Source organism: Colius striatus, chromosome 4, assembly GCF_028858725.1.
Source record: "Colius striatus isolate bColStr4 chromosome 4, bColStr4.1.hap1, whole genome shotgun sequence".
NCBI classification, from domain to species: Eukaryota; Metazoa; Chordata; class Aves; order Coliiformes; family Coliidae; genus Colius; species Colius striatus.
In genome coordinates this window covers 33,369,522-33,392,782 of record NC_084762.1, presented here as the reverse complement: position 1 = coordinate 33,392,782, position 23,261 = coordinate 33,369,522, and the positions used below count along the sequence as shown (strand labels likewise).

The following is a 23,261-nucleotide window of genomic DNA, read 5'->3' as shown; positions in this document are numbered from 1 at the left end:
AATTGTCTCATACAAATTGATCCCTTTCTTTCTCTCCCTCTCTTGCTTTTTAGAGCCTGATTTGATGTTTTGGTTTGTATCCACATGTACTTAGTGACAAATAACATTCTGCCTTAGCAGAAAATGTTTGCTGAAGGGCTGCAGCAAGACTGGACATCAATCTAGGGAAGAAACACTAAAAAAACTACAGTACCAACCTGCAGTGTATAACAAAAGCAGGAACTCCGTGCCTGGTAACTATGCTAAGACATTTGACACAATTTCCAGTATGTCAACACTGAAATAGGACTTTTTTTTTTTAATCATGTATGAATCAAATACTGGTGATACTGAATAAATGGAAAAATTTTCACTTACTTTGATGAAATGTGAATGTTACCTGAGAAATTTAAAGTACAGGTTTTAAACCATAACATCGGCATTCCTCATGCCTTTTGCTAATGAAATGATACCATAAACTGGTAAAAATACAAACAACTTTATATAGTTTGATATTCCATTGCTTCCAACCTCTTTTTATAACATCCAAACCCATAAAATAATTAAAATGCAAATACTTTTCTATAATTTGGTGAATCTAAGGAAAATCTAGCATTTAACAAAAAGAAGTTTAACTTTCCATACCAATATCTTCTCAAATATTACTTTTTGCAGTAGCAAAGAATTTATTACTCAGTCTTTGGAATTTGCTTCAACAGCAACTGGGTACACGACATAAAACTGCTAAAGACTGCATGCTGTGAAGGAAAAAACACCGAACAGCAACTCTCAAAACCTATATCCTGTCTTCTAAAAACAGTCTGATGAGATAACAGGCATGATGACAAGAACCTAAGGTGTCCTAGATAGACCTATCTTTTGAATGGGACCAGAAAGTCTGGTGCAGCCTTGTAGAAGAAAGAGGAAGAACACACCTCCCACCTGGAACTAGTCATACAGAGGAAGCAAAAAGTGACATTGCCTTGCAATTAATGGACAGATCCAAGGCAGTGACTGGAAAGAAAAAAAACCAAGAGGAATGATAGCCTCAGATGTACAAATCATTTCTGCATTTCATGCAACATGTGCCAACACTTTTGTTAAAGTCAAGGGCTCTGATGACTTCCATGTTACATTGCTGTGATGAATACCAGCACTGTCTGATGGGCCTTTGCTTCAGCTAAGGGTGGCAGTGGAAGTATATCTTTGACATCTTTTCCTCTCCTTACAGTACTGATACCATTGCTATATATTGCTACAAGCACTTTTAGCACTGCTGCCAGGCCTTTATGTCTGCCAGAGTGCAGTCCAGACGCAGGGCATTTGGTCAGTGGAAAAGATAAAGAGCTTTTGGGATGAGTCATACATAGGAGAACAGAGTTGGAGAAGGAACAAAGAGAGAGAGAAGAGATTAGTGGCAAAGTACTCTGAAAGTGGCAATACAAAGAACAAGGCTAATAATAAGAAGAAATACAGGTAGAGTGTGGGCTGAAAGATGGCAGATCCCAGCATCCTCATCGGCAAGCTCATCTCACTGCTCCCTGAAAGCCTCCCTCCTTATCCAGAGGATGCAGAGCCAAACTATGATCCCACTTAGGCTCCTTCTTTGCAGAAGTACAAGTATAAACAACAGACTTCCAGAGAGAGTCCTTAATTACATAAAAAAGGGCTTTTTTTATCCTCAGGAATCCATCTTGTTTAATCCAAAGAACACTCTTTTCAATTTGAATTGTTCTACCAGAGCTATCTGTGTCATGAACACCTAGAACATTTTTTAATATCTTCTCAGTCTAGTTTTCGAGGCAAACAAAGCTTATGTCATACTATGATTCTGTTCCTTGGTCCCCCCTGAGACCTTTGGAACCCACTACGTGGTTTCAGTCAAATCCAACTGAAAAGTAGAGGTTTCAAAGCAGAAAATCTGATCCAAGTTTCAGGACAATCGGGAAAAAATGAAAGTCCTATCAATGTAGGATGTCTTTACAATACCTGTAAAGACAAGAGACTTCCAGAGGGAGCGCAACACTTCCACTCACATCTGCATGCATCCTTTTTTTGAGGACTCACTCACTTCTGCTGAAGGAAACAGGTGTTGCATGAACAGCAACAATTGGTAGGACAGATCTTTGTGCTCAATACTTGCTTTTCCTGTCACCTAGAAGGGAAGTCATAGAGCACAGAGGGTTGCAGTGGAGGAGAAGGAGTTCAGGAAAGACTAACTTGTATTTTGAAGATGCTCCTAAAGTGGCAGATAAATGTGTAAGCATAAGTCTTCCAGAGTAACTGGAGTCTACAGTAGTCTAGAGGAACTTGCATATAACATTTAAACATCAAGCACTACGGTGAGTCCATTAACCTGAACAGTAAGACTGAGGCTCAACTGGTAGCAGGAAATTTCCTTAGCCATCAGCTCTGTAACAGTCCTGAGAAACGTGTCACTTTTAAATTCCAGGCAAATTTCAATCTGATTCACTCAAGTGCTGAGAGTCATTTTGAGGAAGGTCAAACTCTAATTTGACAAACCCCTGGGTCTCCTTCCACAAAATCAAAAGTTTAACTCACACAACATTAGATTAAAAACACATCAGTGTGAAATTTTACTGTTCACTCTGTCTTTGGTTTTGAACTGTTTTCCTCCCACGTGTCTGCTACACTTCCCAGACAAACAAACTGAATCTGGACTCACTCCTACTATTACTGTAGTCCTATCTCCCCACTGTTCCTATGCATTCTGCTCTCATCCAGGTACTGTATCACTTCTACCCTGCTTCTTGTCAGCCCCCATATCTAGCCACCCTCCACATCAAGCTTGTTCTAGCCTTATTCTGAATTTTCTCATGCTAGAAGCAAAATAACTGGCAGATTCCCCATTTGCTCCCTGGGGCTGTTGAGGAGTGGAGTAGTGAAGGCAAGCTGATCATTTTCCACAAGAGAAGTCAAGAAGAATAATAACAGTGGTGATCTTCTGAGGTGTTGGTTCCCATCTCCCTTCAAAATTTTGGCGTATCACTTGGGAAAATGATGACTTCTATTGAGTCATAGCTCTATTCCAGATACAGCAAGAGATCAAACAAGTCAATAGTAAGTATAGTGGTGGAGCTTTAAAATTTACAATAAAACCCCAAGATAATCACAGCTACGTTAAAAATTATGATTAAGGGGAACAAGTAAGAGACCTAAGCAACTACTTGCAAAAGAAAGCTAAATAGCAGACTTTGTGCTTAGATCCATAGAAAAGTTGTCTTGGTTTCTTTTGAGGCCTGAGGCTCATAACAGCTATTTTGTATTCACTTTAGGAGCTGCTGTCCAGCTCAGAGTCAGTCCTCAGCATGAAGCAGTCAGACAGACTGAAAATGAGATACAGTCATGTTAGTCAAAGGATGTTATCGATGTGCAAGATTGCGAAACACAGTCACACACCAACTAAAGGAGGTTTTTTGCCCAGTGTTTTACCTGTCTGCAGCTGATATTGAAGAAAACCATTCAGAAATTATTTAAATCCATCTTACAGACAGTAAGATATGGTATTGCTACTATATTTTAAACTGCTAAAATAACTCACTTTCTGTACCACACAAGCATTAAACTAATGATCTTCTTAAGCTTCTCTGACACCAAGAGTGTTTGCACACAAAGAAAATAATCTACATTCACAGTGCCCAAGGAGCACTAATCCAATCTACTACTTCTGAGGTGAGAAATTAAGCCATTTTAGTTATAATTTAGGGTTTAATCCACAATGTAGTAATGCAATTTTTTTAACAGCATTTAACATCTTTAACTAAAAATCATCTTTTCCACGTGGCTTTTTTTTTTTGGTATTACAGATGACTGTAACAGTGAGAAACCAATATTCAAATGGCTCACCTAAATATTAAACAATTATGTAAATATTCAGTATGATGTGCAGGGAATTAGTCGTAGCATTAGCAGTAATGGGACTTGCTCAGCTAATTCTCCATATAGCTAGCTGAACATGTACTCCAAAGTACTCATCAAGAAAATAAAACTTTTAATTACATTTTAAACTAAAACAGGCTTTAGAGGCTTGCTTTCTCTGAGACTAAACTTTAAAGGAGTTTTATCTCTACAAGACTGAACTACATGGCTTCACACTGTGACTGATGTACTAAAAGTAAATAGAATAAGATTCAAACATTATTTATAAAAATAATTCTTGGTATGGATTGAAGGCTGTTTAGATCATGCATATTTGTTTATGCAACATCTCCATTCTAGTAGCACAAAACTTGAGCACTTCACAGTATTAGTGTCTGTGTGATACTGCCAGTGAGGCATTGAAAAGGTCTGCTTGACATGACATAGCTGATACCCTCCAGCTTTGCATCTTTGATGCTAGACCATCTATTTTCTTTTTCAAGAAGTGCCAATGAGTACCTCTGCTGTAAAATTGTCTAGCAGAGAAGTGAGAAACAGGTTTGAAATGTGAACCTAAGCCATTTCTCTCACGCCAGCATTCCCCCTCATGGATTAGATATATCTACCACCTAAGCAGGAATCAGGAGAGAGCGTAGGAGCTGTGACTACCCTCTCACTTTGCATCTTTCAGAGAAAAGGGTCTGATTTCTGCCAGAAGCAACTTAAACTTTTTAAGATAATACCAGCAAGTGTCACTGTAAAGATCCAGGTCATGAGAGGTTCCCTAGATAGCAAGAAATTGATGGATCTTGAAAAATGTGTAAGACAGAAAGAAACAAAGCAGCACAGAACCAAAGAAGGGTCTGATTTGAGAAAGTATATTTTATGACTTAGTAAGATAATGTTTCAGTTACATTTAAAATTCTATATTTAAAATTCTATATTAGAAAGGACAAATACTTTGTAGCACTAGATGTTGAATTATATCTCAACCATTCCTCCTTTTCACTTCTGACTCACCCCGACTTCTCCTAGCAAGAATCACTTTCTTGTGAGTGAAAGTAGTCCTTTGTACGATTGCCTTATTTATTATGCTGCTTTCAATCCTCTCCAGTGCAACTGTATGGCCAGTTTCTAAGCTAAATAGCTAACCATTATGTTGCCATTACCATTTGAAGCATGACTTTGGGGTTATAATGGACGTTTGCATGAAAACTTCCCAGACATGACTGAAAAAAAAAAAGGGACATATCATATGCTAGGAACTGCTAACAAATTAATAGACGACAAACTAAAAAATACATATAACATAGTATAAATCTGTACTTTGCCTTCAAAAAAAATGAACACTGTGTGCAGCTCTGGTCCTGTCATCTCAAAAAACAAAAAAAAAAAAAAAGGAAAAAATAGAAAAAAAATATCAGAAATGGGGAAGGCCCAGAGAAAAACAAAGATGATCAAAGTTGTGGAGTAAGTTGCCCACAAGGAGTGGCTGAGCCTGAAAAGAAAAGCCAGCCTCTTTACACAGACAGCATGAGACCTATAAAAATCCTTGCCAAAGGACTCTGTGCCTGAAAGAGCTTTACTTTTCTAGGTGAGACTGGGTGAGCATTTGAAAGAGAAATCCACTGGGGTTACTGAGGAAACAAAACACGTCTGTGTTAGGAAAAAAGCTGAAGGCTGGGAGAACATTAAGGAGGAACCAGTACGTATGTTTGCCTGATTCTTACTCTAACCTCACTGTGTGCTTGTGGGCACTGTTGGAGACAATCCAAAGCTAGATGGCATAGCGGGCCTTTTGAACCAGCAGTGTGATTAATAGGTCATTATATAGACAGGTAAACTTCTGATTAATTCAGTGTATGTTTTGGAGTCTGACGTAGATTTAAAATCAGACATGGTCTGATAAACTTTTTACCTCCAGAAACTGAAACTCCCTAGAGTCCTTACTGAACAAGCAGTTGCTCATGATCAATATGAGCAACAGAATCAGAATGACCTTCCTAACTAAGCAAGAAAAATTAAAAATGGTTTTAACAGCATTTTAATATAAACTGATTATGAATGCAAGCTGATGATAATACACCTCTGGCCTGTAATTAAAAGACATTCTGAATTCCTCTTTCAAGGCTGAACGGCTTTTCAAAAGGAATATTTACTGGTTAAGTATGGTGGATGAATTGGATAAATTAAGGTTTTTTCAGTTGATTCACCACCTTCTATATTTTCCCCACCTCCAAATACAGTCTGTATTTTCCTGTGTCAGGAAGCATTGGAACCTGGACAAAGAATTAAATCCTCACCCTCCTAAATTTAATGGAAATTTTACCATTGACTTGAATAGTATTGAAATTTTATACAGAATTTCTAAGGCCCTGCATATAAAACCAAAAAAGATAATGTATAAACTTCCTTTGATCAGATTCTTTTTTTAAATCTATTTGGGTTAAAATCATGCCAATGGAATTTGGTCCTTTAACAAGAAATGAATGTGCACAAAACACAGTGACCCTAAAAGCCTTTTAACCAAGTTAGCTCAATCTTCATCTGAAGTAAGGTAAAACTGCTTAGGTGGCCTTACAAATGAAACAGAATATCTGACACACTGTAGCTACAGTAAATACTGAAAGCTGATCAGTAGTTCTGAGTGGGAGAAATCTTCTTCAGCTGAATGGCAACAAAAAGATATTGGCTCCTGATGAAACTCCAGTTGTGGAGAAGCTTGCAGGTAGGGCCAAAACCCCAGCAACACTTGTTTTAATGTTTTACGTTCTTTGGTTATGCCAGCTGTGGACAGTTAAGACTCTCCAAGTAAAATGCCACAGGTGCAGGTTCCCCGAGTATCAGCAACATGAGCTCCCACCAACTCATGATGCTGCTTTCACCCTGCTCTTCTCAGCAGGGAAATCCTACTGTGGGACAGGTCTTGTACATTGTTTCTGTATTTACCAGCCTGTATAGGCTTTCCTGCACCACTGTTGCAGGGACCTCACAGAGTAAAGAATATTATCCTTGTGTTTAACTGGAACTTTCTGTGTTCCAGCTTATGTCCATTACCCCTTGTCCTGCTGCTAGACACCACAGAAAAAAATGTCATCCCATCCTCCTGACATCCACCCTTTAGGTGCTTATCAGCGTTGATGAGGTCCCCCCTCAGTCTTTTCTTTTCTAGGCTAAACAGCCCTAGGTCCCACAGGCTTTCCTCATAAGAGAGATGTTCACAAGAAAGGGGTAGATCAATGGCAGCTACTGTAAACCATTCCTGCATTAAGGTCACAGTGTGAGACTTTTGAATATGCTGGAAAAGAGCCAAGTAACCAGTGCAACCAGTGAGGAAGTGTTTCTCAAAATAATTTCTGCTTTACCCTAATTGCGTTCTCTCCTGCTTCGACACCTCATTCCATGTTGCTGCTACTGTCAATATGTTAATGTATAACAAACCTGTTGCATTACCATATGGAAGATCTACTTTCTGCAGTAATATAAAAATGATCTTTAACCAAATCTGAGCTGATTTTGCAGCGGGTTATGCTAAAGAGGCATTGATTCAGAACTGTAGCACAATCTTTGTCAACGGCAGCAGTTTCCCCCCAAACCAAATCACAGTATTTTGCTTACATGCTTGGTCCCTTCCAACCCTTAAGATTCTGTGATACTTCAGGAAGTCAGTTGCAGAAAATTCTGCCATATATTCCACAAGACACCTCTCAGTCAAGAATTACTGAAAGAGTTTGATTTGTTTTCAGGGATGCATATTAGAAGGAGATCAAACAACCTTGTTCTCCTAAAAGACTGTGAAAGAAATGTTCATTGTAACACAGTAATGGCTGTTTTCCATGACACAATGGAAACTTTATTATTTGTTCTTGCCAGCACAAGCCTTTTGTCAGTGAAATCAGTGTAACTTTAATACTAATGTAATGAAAACTGCAACAGAGTTTTGAAACGCTCTACTGGAAAAATATCTTTAGGAACATCTGAGAAGTTTGTGTTTATTGAACAATACTGAAATCCCGTCCACAGCACGAGTTATCTGAGAGTGTGTGTATAAGGAAAGATCGCTGAGAATAGAGTTAAATGAATTCCACATCTGGATTCTGGTCCCAAATCCATGGATCCGAAGACCATGAACTATTTCATTTGGAAAAAGAAACTGCTGCAAGATCTTCCTTAGTCAGATGTACCACCTTTCTAGGACTCTCTATGATTTTCTTCTACATTATGTATTGGTATTACAAACCAGTTTATCTGAAAACTGTTTAGAAATACACACGGTCATCAGATCTCTAGGAGACCATTCAGAACTGATCACAGACATGTAATACACATCTGAGTCTGTCTGTAATTCGAGAAGCCCAACTCCATCGACGCATTAAATTATTTATTTATTTCCTGGGATCTCTTTTGCCATCAGAGGTAGTAATTTCCCAGACCTGAAGGTGGAACTCTTGTGCCTTTGATGATCTTTACGTGAGTGACATAGTATTTTGCATTGTTATTTTTTCCTGGAGGAAGTCTGGACTTCTCTGAAGTCAGTGCTGGGTTGTCTGGTAGATCACATAAGCTATAGTAGCGGTCAGGCATGAACACTGTGTTTGCAATGAAATGTGTCAGGAGCTCTTCAGACATTACCTGTTAGAACATACATTTCTTTTGGTGAAAATCCTTGGGATATCCTTCTTTTTCTGATACATAAGTAGATTTATTGGTCTTCTTCTGGAATCATCAAGTTTAAGGAAAAACTAAGCATAATCTTGTGATTGTACCACCTCCATATCAGACTGCACAGGACCTCTGCCAATGTGTTCTGCGTCAAAATGGCAGCTGTGCATGTTTGAGCTATAGTGCAACTTTGAAAACTATTTCTTTTTTTTCTGACAATTTTGTATTGTTTCAAAATGGATTCACAATTAATTAAGTTAATACCCTAGCGCCAATGAGGATACACCATATTTCTAGTGTTTGGGGTTGGTTTTAAGTTTGGCTTTGAGAATCTTGTAGTTTTCTGAAAGCCAACACTGCTTCTACTCCTTGAACATCTCTAACCCAGACAAGTACTAGAACACTTACAACAAAAGCACCTCTTCACCTGCACTGGATTGTGCTTTAAAAATACCTCACATCAATGTACATTTTCCACACCTTTCTCAACATACTTCTGGACTCTTTCCAATATGTAACATCCCTTTGAAGTCTAAATGCCCAAACTGAAAGCAGTGTTTTGATAATGGTTTCGTCAGTTCTATAAATAAGGGTAATACCCACTCCAGTTGTATTTGATGTTCAGAATATTCGCAAAAGCTTTGTTCTGGAAGCTCATGTTCACCTGCTTATAAATCATAATCTCTAGGTCCTCTTTAGCATTGCCTCATGCCAGTCAATCTTCCTTAGATTCCAGGTATGTCTTCCAGGCTTTTTCTTGAATATACAACATCCAATTTGACTGTCTTCAGAGGAATATCTTTACAAGAGAGACAATCTTACAAAATAATAGCAAAGCAGTGATTTGGTATTTTTACCTAGGTCATTTCTAATAGTACCTAGCCATGAATAACACCACCGAAAAAAGACAACCTTATGACCATCTTCACTTTCCCTGAGAACTGTCAGATTAATCTCTTATTATGAACTATGCAGAATCGGTATTCCATAGTGTTCTACCATGGATGGAAGCTATTACATCAACATTACTACCTTTATTGACCGAACTTCAATTCAAATGTGTTTAATCAAATCTTATTCATACAAGTGTGTTGACTGGCATTTAATTATTGTCATTTAATGACTGCATTCCAGGTCAGCAATTCCATGATTCTGCCCCATATCTATGGCAAACTGGCTATGACAGGCCAGCCTGTGTCAGCCATCCTCTTCACCCTTTTTAAAATGTATGTTCAGTCTAAGCTTTTTTCATTCTTCTGTCATTCCTCAGTATGCCACTCCAGCAGCTGTATTGTGAACAATACAACTAATGAAGATACCATGAATTTGGATCCCTTAGTCCCTAAAAAATTTAATTGCATTAACTACAATTTATTTTCCATTTGCCCTACTAAAATCCCATCTAGCAGTCTGGAACAACACATATGCAAAGTGGATGGCTAATACATACCACACTGACTCACTGATTGCTGCAAACAAGAATGTATAAGAGCTGAGATTTTTGCTTGCTGTTTCTTTTGTGAAGAAACAAATTTAGGTTTATTTTTTCAGTGACATATCAATTTCCACACAACTTGTAGGACTGTAATTTCTCCAAATTAGATTGGAACTGGTCAAAAGGGCATGGAACAGCAGATAAACAGATAACAAATCTTGCTCAGAATATTCAAAGAAACTTAAATTCATGTTTGAGAGTGATGGAACATTGTAATAGGCTGCCCAGGGAGGTTGTGGAGTCTCCTTCCTTGGAGGTCAAGACCAGCTTGGACATGTTCCCATGCGACCTGATCTAGGTGGACCTGCTTCTGCAGGGGGATTGGACTGGATGATCTTTAAAGGTCCCTTCTAACCCCTTACCATTCTATGATTCTATGATACTTCAGAGATCTCAAGTCTGTTCTATTAATGCTGCTGAGTGCAGTTTTAAAATGTTCTAATAGTGGCATAACACAGTTGCTCTACAAATATTGCCAGGTTGCCAGGTAGTTTTTTGCTTTTATTCAGAGGTGATAAAATGATCAGAACTGATCCCATGCTGCCCTTGGAAGTTTTGGTCCCCCTGCCCTACAGCTGCTGGGAGCAGGGGCTCTGCCAGTCAGAAGCTGCAGTGTTGGAGCAGGATCCAGCGATCTGTGTCAGACACAAACAGGTTATGCTTGTTTTTGAGATGCAGGTCAGAAATACTTCCTCAGTTCTTATTGTCTGAATGCTGTTAGAAACAGTGAAGGTTAGCAAGGGGAGAAAGGAGTCTCAGTGGCATGGCCTGGTGGGCATTTGCTCCCTACAATTTAACCCTCTGCATCCCCAGGGTCCCACGAGGCAATTATCTAAATTATATGTAAAAAAAAAAAAAAAACCAAAATGTTGGTAGTGGGGAATTTCACGGGATCACAGAATGGTGGGGGTTGGAAGGGATCTCTAAAGATCATCTACTCCAAGCCCCCTGCTGAAGCAGATCCATCCCGATCGGGTCACACGGGAACGCATCCAGGTGGGTTTTGAAAACCTCCACAGAAGGAGACTCCACACCCTCCCTGGGCAGCCTGTGCCGGTGCAGCCTCACAGGAAATCAGTTTTTCTTTATGCTTAAGTTAACTTTTTGTGTTCCAGCTTTTGTCCATTACCCCAACTTAATAAGTTCTTGAAACGATAGGAAGAACCTTTGGCTCTCTTCTAGAAAAAACGTAACTTTTCTCTCCCGTTGAGCCCTTACCCCAGCCGCCCGCTACTTTCTGCCTGTCCAGATCAGCATCTCTTCCCCCTCCTCCTCATCTCCTGCCACTTCCCGCCCCAAGAGTTGCGGAAGGAAGCAAACATGAGGGGAAACGGCGCCGAGCGTGGCACCGGGGTGTGTGTGTGTGTGTGTGTGTGTGTGGCGGGCGGGGGCTGGGCCGCCTCTCGCTGCGGGGAAGCCCTGCGCGCCGGCTCCCGCCCAGCACTCCCGCGGGCCTCGTCTTAGCCACAGCCGCCACATGGTGAGGGGCCGCGGGCGGGGGGTGGCTGAGACGGCGGGAAGGCTTCACGGGGCTGGGGGCGGTGAGAGCGGCGGGGCGCGGAGAGAGGGGGCAACGAACGGCTGCTGCGGCGGCGCGCTGGCAGGGCGGGCGGCGGGCCCGCGGCGGCTCCCGGGCAGCCACCGACAGCGGACCTGCTGCTTTCGCTTGCCGTACCGGCCAGGCGAGAGGAAGGCCGGGCCGGGGCCTGGCGGGTCCCCGCCGTTGCCTACGCTGGGTTCCAGCGGACGTGGCCGCTTGGTAGAAACCTGGAGCGCGGCCCGGAGCGCGGGGTTCCGCGCCCCAACCCCCGGTTTCTGCCTCTTGTCCAGGGCCGCGGCGGGCAGCCAGGCTGTCACCCGCTCACCTCGGCCTTGCGGGCCGCGGCCGTAGGCCGAGCCCTACAGCTGCTGGCAGGCCCGCGCCCATCGGCAACCCCTCCACCGGTGCCCGGGTGCTGGCTGCCACGGCGGGGTTCGCTCGTCCTGCTTCCCCGGCCCTTCTTGGGTTAGGGCGGTTTCCCTCCCCAGCAGCGGGAAGGTGCCCACGGCTGGTCGGCGCGGCGGAGCGGCCCGCGGTGCCCCAGCCGTGTGGGTGGGTGCCCCTAGGACCGGCCGGGCCCGGGAGTCGCGTTGTGACATGCCTTGTCAGACCAGCTTCGATGTTGGGGTTTTTTAAAAGGGTGAAAGCTCAGCGTGAGGAATTATTTAGCTCAGCATTCCCCATGGTTTTAAAACCCAAAGTCGAGAAAAAGAAACTGGTATAGTCCACTTGAAGCCTTGACTTAAAACCTGTCTTTATTCTTACACTCCTACTCTCAACGTGCACCCCTTGTTTTTCAGGGGCAAGATGCAGGAAGGGTGGACCTCTGTAACCAGTTGGTTGTTGGGGTGAGACTAGAGGCACAGTTCAGTAATACAAAAAGCAGCATTTGGGCTGCGATTGCAGCTTGAACTGTGTTGTGGCCACCTGTTGCAGGTGTCAGTCTACTACAGACTTGCTCCACAGGTTCAGCTTTATGCAAAAACTGTTGACATGTTAGTCATTAGGTATTTTCTGCCCTTCTGCAGCTGGCTTAAACGTGTAAAGCCAAGACAAAATGCCTGATGTCTGCTCCGATTTCTCAGAATGCAGTCACGTGCCCTTGCTTTGCCTGGATCAAGTTTGTTTTTGCTGTGTGATCTGCAAGCACACAGATCTGCTGGGAGCTGCAGTGTGCTACATGCAGCCATTAAATCTGGTTGTGTGGGAGATCCCACACGTGTGGCTCTTTATCCCACTGAGTAGTTTCATGTCACTTCACAAACACGCCAAGGCTGATGGCAATTCCTTATTTCAGTCCCACAAAGCTATTTTCCTTTGGTTCTTTTTACAGCCAAAGGAGAAAGATGTCATTCAGACTATCTATATGCAATTTGTCTGTAGCCTGCCAGAGGAGCGTATTCCTCACTAACAACAGACCTCAGCCAAGTGAGCAATAGGAAATACTCTTGTCAGTAATTTTAGGGCCAGTGCTACTCTAACAAGTGTTTCAGGTCACCTCGGTGAAAAAGCCACTGTAAGACTCTGTATTCTAGCATCTATATTCTAATTAATTTTATTTACAAGAAAAAGAGTTTTGGCCTTACAACCCTGAAAAACATGGCATCTGTGCTGGAAGTACTTTCTCTAGTGACAATGATTGTCTAAAGTGTTGTAAGTGAATCAACATGCTACTTTATACTTCCCTGGGCAAGCAGAAATCTTCAGGATTATTTTGCATTTTTCCTACCATTTTTGAGTGGAGAACAGTAGACTAATTGGCAAATATTTGTGAGCATTACATTTGATGTATATTGACAGCATTTACTGACATTTGTAATAACAAGTTGCAAGTTTGTCACCATTCACGGGAAGAATTGTAGTTCTGATTGACTGCAGCCCTGTGACTGTGCTTTCTACTCACCACGACATAGTGAGTGGAGATTTTGCAATAATGTCAGAATTAAACTTGCACTTTCGGAATTGGACGTCTTAAAAGTCTTTTGCCCCTTAGAAGTATTTGATTGAAGTAATGAAATAAGATAGCATATGCCAGTTGGACCTTTAGAAGCTGAAAGGGGAAGTGATCTGGTTTTGAAACATTTTGTTTGCTTTACATACCCATTGATTTGGTAAAGCAAAGTTCAAACTAGTGGAACTCCTCAGGTTCTTTTGCTTTTTTGCTTACTAGCAAGAGCGTGTGGACTAATCCTTTATGGAAGATACACTTAAATAGTATCAAGGGCATGGGATGAGCAAACTGAATAAGGAATTTTTCCCTGTCTTAGTAAGAATCATAGGTGATTTTCATATGAAGTGCAGAGATCAAGTTAATGGTATTCTTTTATGCTAATTTTACTTCACAATTACAGTTTCAGTTTGGTGCCAATATCCAGAAAAGGTAAATATTAAGAAGGGAGATTTAGATGATTTCCATCACCGCCTAATACTTTGATAATGCTGCTATAGTGTGCTGTGGATATGCCTTCTTTTTTAATAACAACTTGAGAATTATTCTGCATCTGAGTCTTGATCATTTCTGGATAAGTGTTTCAGTCTGTCACTGAAATGTAATGGAATTTTAGTGTATGAATTTTGAATGTTAAATTGAAAGTATTTTACTTAGCAGATAACCTCCGACGGTCCTGTATCATCAGTGTTTGAAAAGATGACATTCTGTACTTTCTTTGTTACCAAAATATCTTGCACAGTGAATATTGTAAAGGACACTTAATTACAAATTCTTTTATCTAATTTTTAAAATTACTGATTTAATTCTCCTGGGTTTTTTGATCAATCTTGAATTTATTTGAGGGAATCAGAGCCAGGTATTCCAGTCTCAGAGAACTCAAGATTTTGTTGTAAATGTGATAAATGCCTGCAGGAAGGACTGTCCGAGCCCCTGATGAAGTGACATTTCTGTACAGAAGCGGTCAGAAAGGGAAGGCAATCTGTCACCACAACTTTGTGATGTCTGAATGGTACCCCCTGAGAGAGGGCTCAGAACTTCTACAGGTTCACATACAGGCTGACAGCACTTCAGATGGAAGGACAGAGACAAAGTTGTCTTCTTAAAAAGCTGAAGTTGAGAGCAGTTTTATTTGCCTGAGAAGGGTGGATAGGCTGGACAGGGCTGCTACTCAGAGGGATCTTGACAGGATGGAGAAGCAGGCTGACAAGAACTTTGAAAATTCCAGCAAAGGCAACAGCAATGCCTGGCACCTGGGCTTGAATAGCCTGATGACTGGAACAGGCTGTGGGAAGGCTTGGTAGGGAGCATCCTTGCAGAAAAGGGCTCATGTGACGTGGTGGATCATGTGCTGAATACAAGTCTGTGCTGTTGCTGCTAAGGATGACCACTCTGTGGGCTGTATTAGGAACTGTGTGTGAAGGACAGCAGATCAAGGGAGTGACCCTTCTATTTGGTGTTTGTGAGACTAGCAAGGCAGTTAGAGGGCTGAAGCACATGATATTCAGGGAGAAACAGAGAAGTGGAGTTGTTGAGCCTTAAGAGAAGGTGAAGGAAGGGGAGATCTTACTGCTGTGGCTGGGAAGATACAGAGCCAGGCTCCTCTTAGAGGTGCGTGACAGTGGGAGGAAAGCCAATGGACACAAGCAGGTTTAGCTGCGAGGGAGGTCTCCTTGTGTTTTGCTTTGTTTGTTGGTTTTTAACTTTGAGAATGGTGAAACACTAAAGGAAGGGTGTAGTGAGTGTGTGGAGCATCTGTCCCTGACTGGACAACGGCCTGTGCAACCACATCTAATTCAACTTGTACTGTATGGCGTGTGAAAGTCCTTCCCAACCTAAAGTGTCCTGTTATTCTGTGATTATTCAAAACTCAGACATTACAGCTTTGGAAATTAATCACTGTAATTATGCTTAGGAAAACACAAACCCAATAGAGTATGCAAGAAAACCTAGATTTCCTTGGTATTGCATCTAGAATGAACATATAGTCATCACAAAAACTTGTAATGTTAATTTTATTTATCCTATTATATGAACTTAAAGTAAGACTGTGCATATTTTAATATTAATAATTTATGGCTTAGAATTTTTGTTACAAACGCAACTATACTGTTTGAGAGAACATTAAGCAGGAGACCTGATGGGAACATAAGGAGTTTTTATATTTCTTAGTTTCTCCCACTTATTGTGCAGTGAATTTTAGGCAGCAGTGCCATAAAGAAATCCAGAGACATCGTTTTGGAAGCTAGTTTACTCCCTGAGGATTTTTAAGGATAGGAAAATGACTCTCCAGAGCACTACATTCAGCTAAAGCTTTAAATTTAGAACCGGTGCTTATCCAGATCACCTACTCAAAACATATGGCCATTGGTTATGTTAACTCTTCTTTCACAGTGGTCCAGTTCGTAAGTCATCTAAATTGTTAATTTTGACTCTTACCAGTCTTTAGATGTCACTAGAAGTTAAAGACAAAATTATGATGGATTTAGCTTAGTCTCTTCTGGATTTATTCTAAGACAGAGTTCATGTTGTTCAGTAAGTCTGAAGAATTTTCGTTACCATTTCTTCAAGATTATTCAGTATTTAAGAAAAGCATGTCATGGCTACTAAATATCTTTAAGGAACCAGTTTTGAGTTAATTCTATCTTATAAACTCATGGATTAGTATATAAACTGTCAGGAAATTCAATATGTGTTAAAAGAGGAAGAGCTGCGGTTTGGAGCATTATGCTTTTTACCTTTTGCTCATTGCAAAACAAACAAAAAGAAATCTAGGTTCAAAATGCAGTTGAATTGTGAGATATGAGTGGTACTTTCAAAAGTGTCAGAGACTCTAGTGACCGAGGTGTAATAGAAGAACCAATGTGGTTTTGATTGTCTTGCATTTAAGCTACTATTTCTAGTATTGTGGAAAGAGTAAATCAACACAAAAGGGTTAAAGTTCTTTTACATCCCAAAAAATGCGAGGCTACCCACTGCATGTTTATTTGAAGATATAGACAATGAACTATTAATATTAAATGCCTTTGGTTAGAAGGGGGTTTGTAAGACTGCTTGATAGTATGTTTTTATAATTTGAAGTAGGGATGATTTAGCAATGACTACAAAGTCAGTTGACGAAATTCTGAGTTGATGGAACCTTCTGAGAAAAGAAAAGGTGTATCAGTGAAGCCCTAAAGATGGGCTTCCCCTGACTTGATCTACTCTCAGTAAATGCACAGTTTCCCACGTTTTTTGGTGTCTTTGTTGGATGGGATAGATAAAGGAGGAGAGTCTTCTGTTAGCATTCTGTTCTTCGGAAAAACACACCATTGGTTTATTTGCAGCTGTGTTGGGAAAGATGAGTAATCTGGGACTACTTTCCTCTAAAAGCAGCTTCCCATTGCTAGACACTCTTTCAGCTTTCTCACGTACCTGATGGAAGATGCTTACTGCTTGGCTCCTCTGAAGGTGAGGGAGATTTGACATCTCCCTGCAGCTTACAAGTCAGAGCTGTGACTGAACTTTGAGCAGTTCAGTCAAGACCAAGTGCCATCAAGTGGTGTCTGCCTTGAGGTTCTCTGCCTGCAGGAATCACAGATCTCAGAAAAAAAACGCTTTCCCTCTGCACTTTCACACCATAGATAGATGTGAGAAAAATAATATCTAATTCCACTGTTAGTAAAATATTTGGCTATGTGAAAAGTAGGAAATTCTTTTAACCTGTTACATTCTGCTTTGTCTCATCTGTACCAGGAGGATTAAGCTACTTGAATTATTTTAAATTAGTTGGTTACTTGAAGAGGAAAATCAGGGAAAGCTTTCTGATGCACTTTCTGTTGTAGTACCAGATACTTTCATATTACCAAGTTAGCACGTGTCTTTTTACTGACACTTTTGACAAAACTTTCTTGTTATGTGTCTGCAATTCGACTTCCTGTTTTTGTTAAAAAAGGAATATACACAAAGAAAATCTCATTTAAATAACCTCTGTTTATACAGTATTGAAACGACAAAATTATCTCACAGTCATATTTTCTTTTCCTTAGTGTGCATTCTGCATAATTAAATTCCTTTATATTACTCATATTCTGTAGATAAATCTTACTATAAACAGTTCTGCATAGCTTTCTTTTAGAGAAGTGGAACTCCAAAGTTATGTTTTATGTGTATGCAGGGAACAGAATTCAGACTGCTTATGTACCTACTGGTCCTGCACATGTTTTAGCAGCCTGTTGTTAGGTGATACCTTGGTCATTTTCAGTAGGACACAAGTGTGATTTGGGGTGCAGATCTTCATTCAGGAGCTCTAAATCTTTCTAGGAATTGAGCTTCCAAAATGAATTTTATTTTGGTGTCTTTTCAGGATATGTTGAACTATTTTTAAGATGAATCAGTGTATAAATTGGCAAAATTTGAACTCTGTTCAAGCAGAGCATTTAATTGGAAGGGTTTTTTTCCCAAAGGCTTCCAACTATCATTATGCTGCAAAGCATTTTTGCATCTGCCTTAATTATTTAGCTTTTTTTTTGTTTGAATAGTGAAAAATTATTTCCAAAGCCTGCAAATAAGTGGAAATAATGCATTTCAATGCAAATACGGTGTCTAGATTTTAAGTAGTTAATAATGCTAAAATGTGATTTTGGGATAGATGTGATTATTGGAAAGACTGCCTAACCTTACTTTGCTTTCTTTTAAAAAGTGATTATAGATGACTACATTTTTGTAAACATGTACCTCTTTGGTTTTTAGGGGTTTCTACCTTGGTGAAGGTATACTGGACAAGTGTGGACTTGAAAGCTGCTTTTAGGATGTCTGAAGATGATGAAAAAGTTAAACTGCGTCGAATTGAGCCTGCTATTCAGAAATTCATTAAAGTGGCAATTCCAACGGATTTGGAAAGGTTAAGAAAACACCAAATAAATATTGAGAAGGTTAGTGTTCACTTTTTACTAGTGTAGTTCTTTTTTACAAGCGGTCACGCTGGTAAGTGGTAGAGAGAGAGATTTTGATGTAAAGTTGATTATGAAATGCATTAATTAAAATTTGGCTAAAATTGAAACTTCTGTATTGCCTAGTAGTTCACTGTGTGTACAAAGGCCTTTACATTTGCAGTAACTAGTCAATCTACAGAATGAGAAACATTACAGTTTTGTGTTAAAAAGTTATTGTAAGAAGGGCAGCCTAGTATTCTGAGTTAATTTTTTAAAGTTGCAGTGATTTCCAGCCAGTTATTCTAATTAACTTCCTGTTCATACCTATCTTTTTTTCTATATATATATTTTTTTAAGTGAGTTGAGAGAAATAGAGTTATTGAATTACTTAGTAGAAAAAGAATTATGTCACATTGGAATTATTTAAATACACAGAAAAAGAATTTTATCAAAGTTTAGTCACATGCTGCTTGTTGACATTAGCTCACACCTAAGAGTGAAACTGAATATACTTCCAAGAAGTTAGTCTTACATACACTATGACAATGCTTGTACTGTTAACACAAGCATGCCCAGGACAGTTGTCTTTCATGAAATGGCCTATGTTCGGATCATTGAATCCTCTGCAAAACAGGGTGGCTAATGGAGAACAGCCTCTCTTCTGTGTTTATAACTCCTTAGCTGTTCTCAGGAACACTTAATGTGAGAGCTGTTTGGTGTGGCTGGAGAGAGTTCTAACAATTTCACAGGACAAGTAACTAGACTTAAGACTTGAAACATCCCCAGTCTCTGTTTATTAGTATACATATAGCCTGTAGAAACAGATAAATTGGTTTGTTGATGAAGGTGGTAAGAGATTTTAGTAAAACATGTGACACCAGTAAAAAAAAGAAAGAGAGTGAGTGACTTGGAAACACTTTTACAGTCATAATATCAACATTGCAATGGAAGTTTTGAAATGACCATACAAGACATTTGTTTAGAAAAGATTATACCATAGAAAAATCAGTAACAATGAGTGTGTGGTACTGTGCAGTTCTGCACATGTTTCTGAAAGATCATACCACATGTTAATTTCATTAGGCTTATTCACAATGCATGAAATCAAGTGTGTATGTAAAATAGACTGGTATAGGATAACAATCTACATTTTTTAAACACCTTGGGAAGGAAAGAAGAAATTGGAAGGAAGTAGGTGAAGATGATTTTGATTTCCTGAGAGGTATGATCTGAGGGATGCATACAATGTATTGTTGGAACTTTAACCTTTACTTTACTGTAACTTTAGCAAGTGGATAACCTTTTAGATGAAATTTTCCTTGTGAGGTTTCTGCCTCGAGTAGTTTGGGGGTGAGGAAGGAGGGAAAATAAATCCATTTGCTTGTTTCTGAGAACATACTCAGAAAATAATGTTTAAGGGACAGTCACTTATTGATAGTCAGTAATTGACAGCTTAGTGAGAATTTCTTTTCAAAGTAGTGGAATATATTGGAACACTTGAGATGTTTTTGTGGGGGTGGTCCGTGTCTGGACTGTTTATTTTGCTGTGCCTCTCAAAATCTGCTGTGTTCTACGATTCTGGAAAAAAAAATGTTTTCAGATACTCAATAGACAATGATTGAACTTCACCAGCTGAAGATTGCTAAAGATTTACCCAACACTAAGACTTTGCTTAGAAATTAGCAGAACTCATTCCTGGAGTTGCTGTGAATCTGAGAATGAAAACAAGGAGATAGTTTTTCTGTGTTTCTACTGTCACATCCTCTTATGTTCCCTTACTTGTGTGCAAGAGGAAGCTCTTCCTGGTTCATTTAAATAGACCTGGGGCTAATGATGGGAGATAGGCCTTTGATCTTTCCTGGTAAGGGTGTAATCATAGAATCATAGAATCATAGAATCGTAGGGGTTGGAAGGGACCTTTAGAGATCATCTAGTCCAACTCCCTGCAGAAGCAAGGTCACCTAGATCAGGTCGTAATAAGGATACAATAAGGATATGAACTGTAATATTCACAAATGAAAAGTGTATTAGTATAATATTTGCCTGAAGCAATAACTTTTGAATGAGATGACCTATTTTTATTAGTCACTGGGTGTTGTTTACTCTTTGTTATTTCATATTTGTATAATTCATTACACTACCTAGATGCCAGCTGATTCAGCATTTTCTTGCCTCAGAGCTGACCACTTTGCAGAAGCCCTCTTCTAGAGTGGCCAGAAACAAGTTTCTGTTCTCCAGCTTCTTCCACAAAGAACAATTAATTGAGTTACTTTTCCCTGTAGCCAGAGCACAGAGAGTCAGTATAAGCTCACTCTTGGGTGAGATGATGGGGAAGCAGGGAGCTTCAACTCAGGTGTCCCCAGAGAGGTGCACACCCTCCACGGGATGGTGCAAAAGTCTCTTGTTGGGCATGGTATCTATCTAACAGTCACCACAGAGCTACCAAAGGGCTACTAGTGAGGAATACTGTGCATTAGGACAGGATTCAGAGGTGCCTATTGGGGAGCAACATCATAATAGGTTTTCCATGCAAACTGTTCCACTAAAATAGAGATAATCTTGGTAGTTAGGTTGTTCATTTTTTTTATCTAACCAGAAGTTGCACAACTGCTCATGGAAGCAATGTGCACTTGCTATAAGCCCCAAGAGGGGTTGTGTCTTCAAGACAGCCCTCCACACTAACAGCATCAAGAATGGCAGGGGTTGGAAGGGGCCTCTAGAGATCATCTAGTCCCAACCTCCCTGCAACAGCAGGTAAACCTAGATCAGGTCATGTAGGAACGTGTCCAGGCAGGTCTTGAAGACCTCCAAGGAAGGAGACTCCACACCCTACCTGGGCAGCCTGTCCCACTGCTCCCTTACCCTCACAGTAAAACATGTTTTTCATATATTTAAATGGAACTTTTTGTGTTTCAGCTTCATTCCATTACTCCTTGTCCTGTTGCTAGCTACTATAGAAAAAAGGGATGCCCCAACCTCCTGACACCCACCATGTAGATATTTGTAAATATTAATAAGATTCCCACCTCAGTCTCCTCCAGACTAAACAGCCCCAGTTCCTGCAGCCTTTCCTCGTATGAAAGATGTACAATTGTAACCATAGTTCTTAAAATTGTTGACTGCACTTCCTCTAGAACAATGCTTTTATAAAAGCAAGAAGTGGTATCATAGAATCATAGAATGGTAGGGGTTGGAAGAGACCTTTAGAGATCATCTAGTCCAACCCCCCTGCAGAAGCAGAGTCACCTAGATCAGGTCGCATAGGAACATGTCCAGGCGGGTCTTGAAGACCTCCAAGGAAGGAGACTCCACGACCCCTCTGGGCAGCCTGTGCCAGGGCTCCCTCACCCTCACAGTGAAATAGTTTTTTCTTATGTTTAAGTGGAACTTTTTATGTTCCAGCTTCATCCCATTACCCCTTGTCCTGTTACTATCCACTATATAAAAGAGGGATGTCCCAACCTCCTGACACTCACCCTTTAGATATTTATAGATGTTAATAAGATCACCCCTCAATCTCCTCTTCTCCAGACTAAACAGCCCCAGTTCCTGCAGCTTTTCCTCGTATGAAAGATGTTCCAGTCCCCCAATCATCTTGGTGGCCCTGTGCTGGACTCTCTCCAGCACATCCCTGTCCCTCTTGAGCTGAGGAGCCCAAGGACACAGGACTCCCGATGAGGCCTCACCAGGGCAGAGGAGAGGGGGAGCAGAACCTCCCTTGACCTGCTGGCCACACTCTTCTTGATGCATCCCAGAACGCCATTGGCCTTCTTAGCCACGAGGGCACATTGCTGGCTCATATTTAGTTTATTATCAATCAGAACTCCCAGGTCTCTCTGCACAGCTGCTCTCCAGCAGTTTGACCCCCAGCCTGTACTGGTGTGTGGGGTTGCTCCTTCCCAGGTGCAGGACTCTGCACTTGTCCTGTTGAACCTCATGAGGTTCCTCGCTGCCCAACTCTCAAACTGGTTAAGATCCCACTGAATGGCAGCACAGCCTCTGGGGAATCAGCCAGTCCTCCCAGTTTGGTGTCATCAGCCAACTTGCTGAGGGTACACTCTGTCCCCTCATCCAGGTCGTTGAACAAGACTGGCCCCAGAACCGATCCCTGTGGAACTCCACTGGCCACAGGCCTCCAACTTGACTCTCTACCATTGATCACCACCCTCTGGGCTCTGTCGTTCAGCCAGCTCTCAATCCACCTCACTGTCCACTCATCCAAGCCACATTGCCTGAGCTTTCTGATGAGGATGTTGTTGGAGACAATGTCAAAAGCCTTGCTGAAGTCAAGGTAGATGACATCCACTGCCCTCCCCTCGTCTAGCCAGCCGGTTACGCACTCACAGAAGGATATCAGGTTAGCGAGGTTGAGTATAGATTTGTCTTTATGATTTCAAAATACTGTTTTGCATCTCTAGACACTATTTGTCTTGATATTTGAACAAGTAATTAATAAAATTATTAAAAACATGTAACTATGGATGAAACCTTTAAATCAACAATAAGTAACTGTATCAGAAGGTACTTAGCAGTACTGAAGACTTTGGAACTTCTGTGTATTGACAAAGAATGTAGGACACTAACATTTATGAGAAGTAATACATCTGAATGTAAAAATAGTCCCTAAATGCCAGAGCCTTTAAAAATTCCACACTGAGTGTAATACTTTTAAAATAGTGAAAGTTTATCTTCTTATTTATTTATTTTTAAATACTTTTCTGCCTACAAGAACTATGAATATTCCAAAGTTCTGTTGATAGATTTATGAGAAAGTCAGAATAAAAATGTGTCAGATAAGAATTGAAACCTGTTAGTGGGTAGTTTTAGATTATCAGAACAGAAGCA

The 23,261-nt window shown here is 40.5% G+C and overlaps 1 protein-coding gene across 1 annotated transcript in view; it reads left to right on the top strand.

Moving 5' to 3' along the window:
* The first annotated feature begins 11,347 nt into the window (after positions 1–11,347).
* The window catches only part of STX17 (syntaxin 17), a 34,573-nt gene continuing 22,659 nt past the window's right edge, over positions 11,348–23,261 (top strand). The window contains exons 1-2 of the mRNA XM_061996034.1: positions 11,348–11,495; positions 18,235–18,416. Of these exons, the coding sequence (XP_061852018.1) occupies positions 18,294–18,416 (123 nt within the window). The 5' untranslated portion in view covers positions 11,348–11,495; positions 18,235–18,293. The remainder of the gene's footprint in view (positions 11,496–18,234; positions 18,417–23,261) is intronic.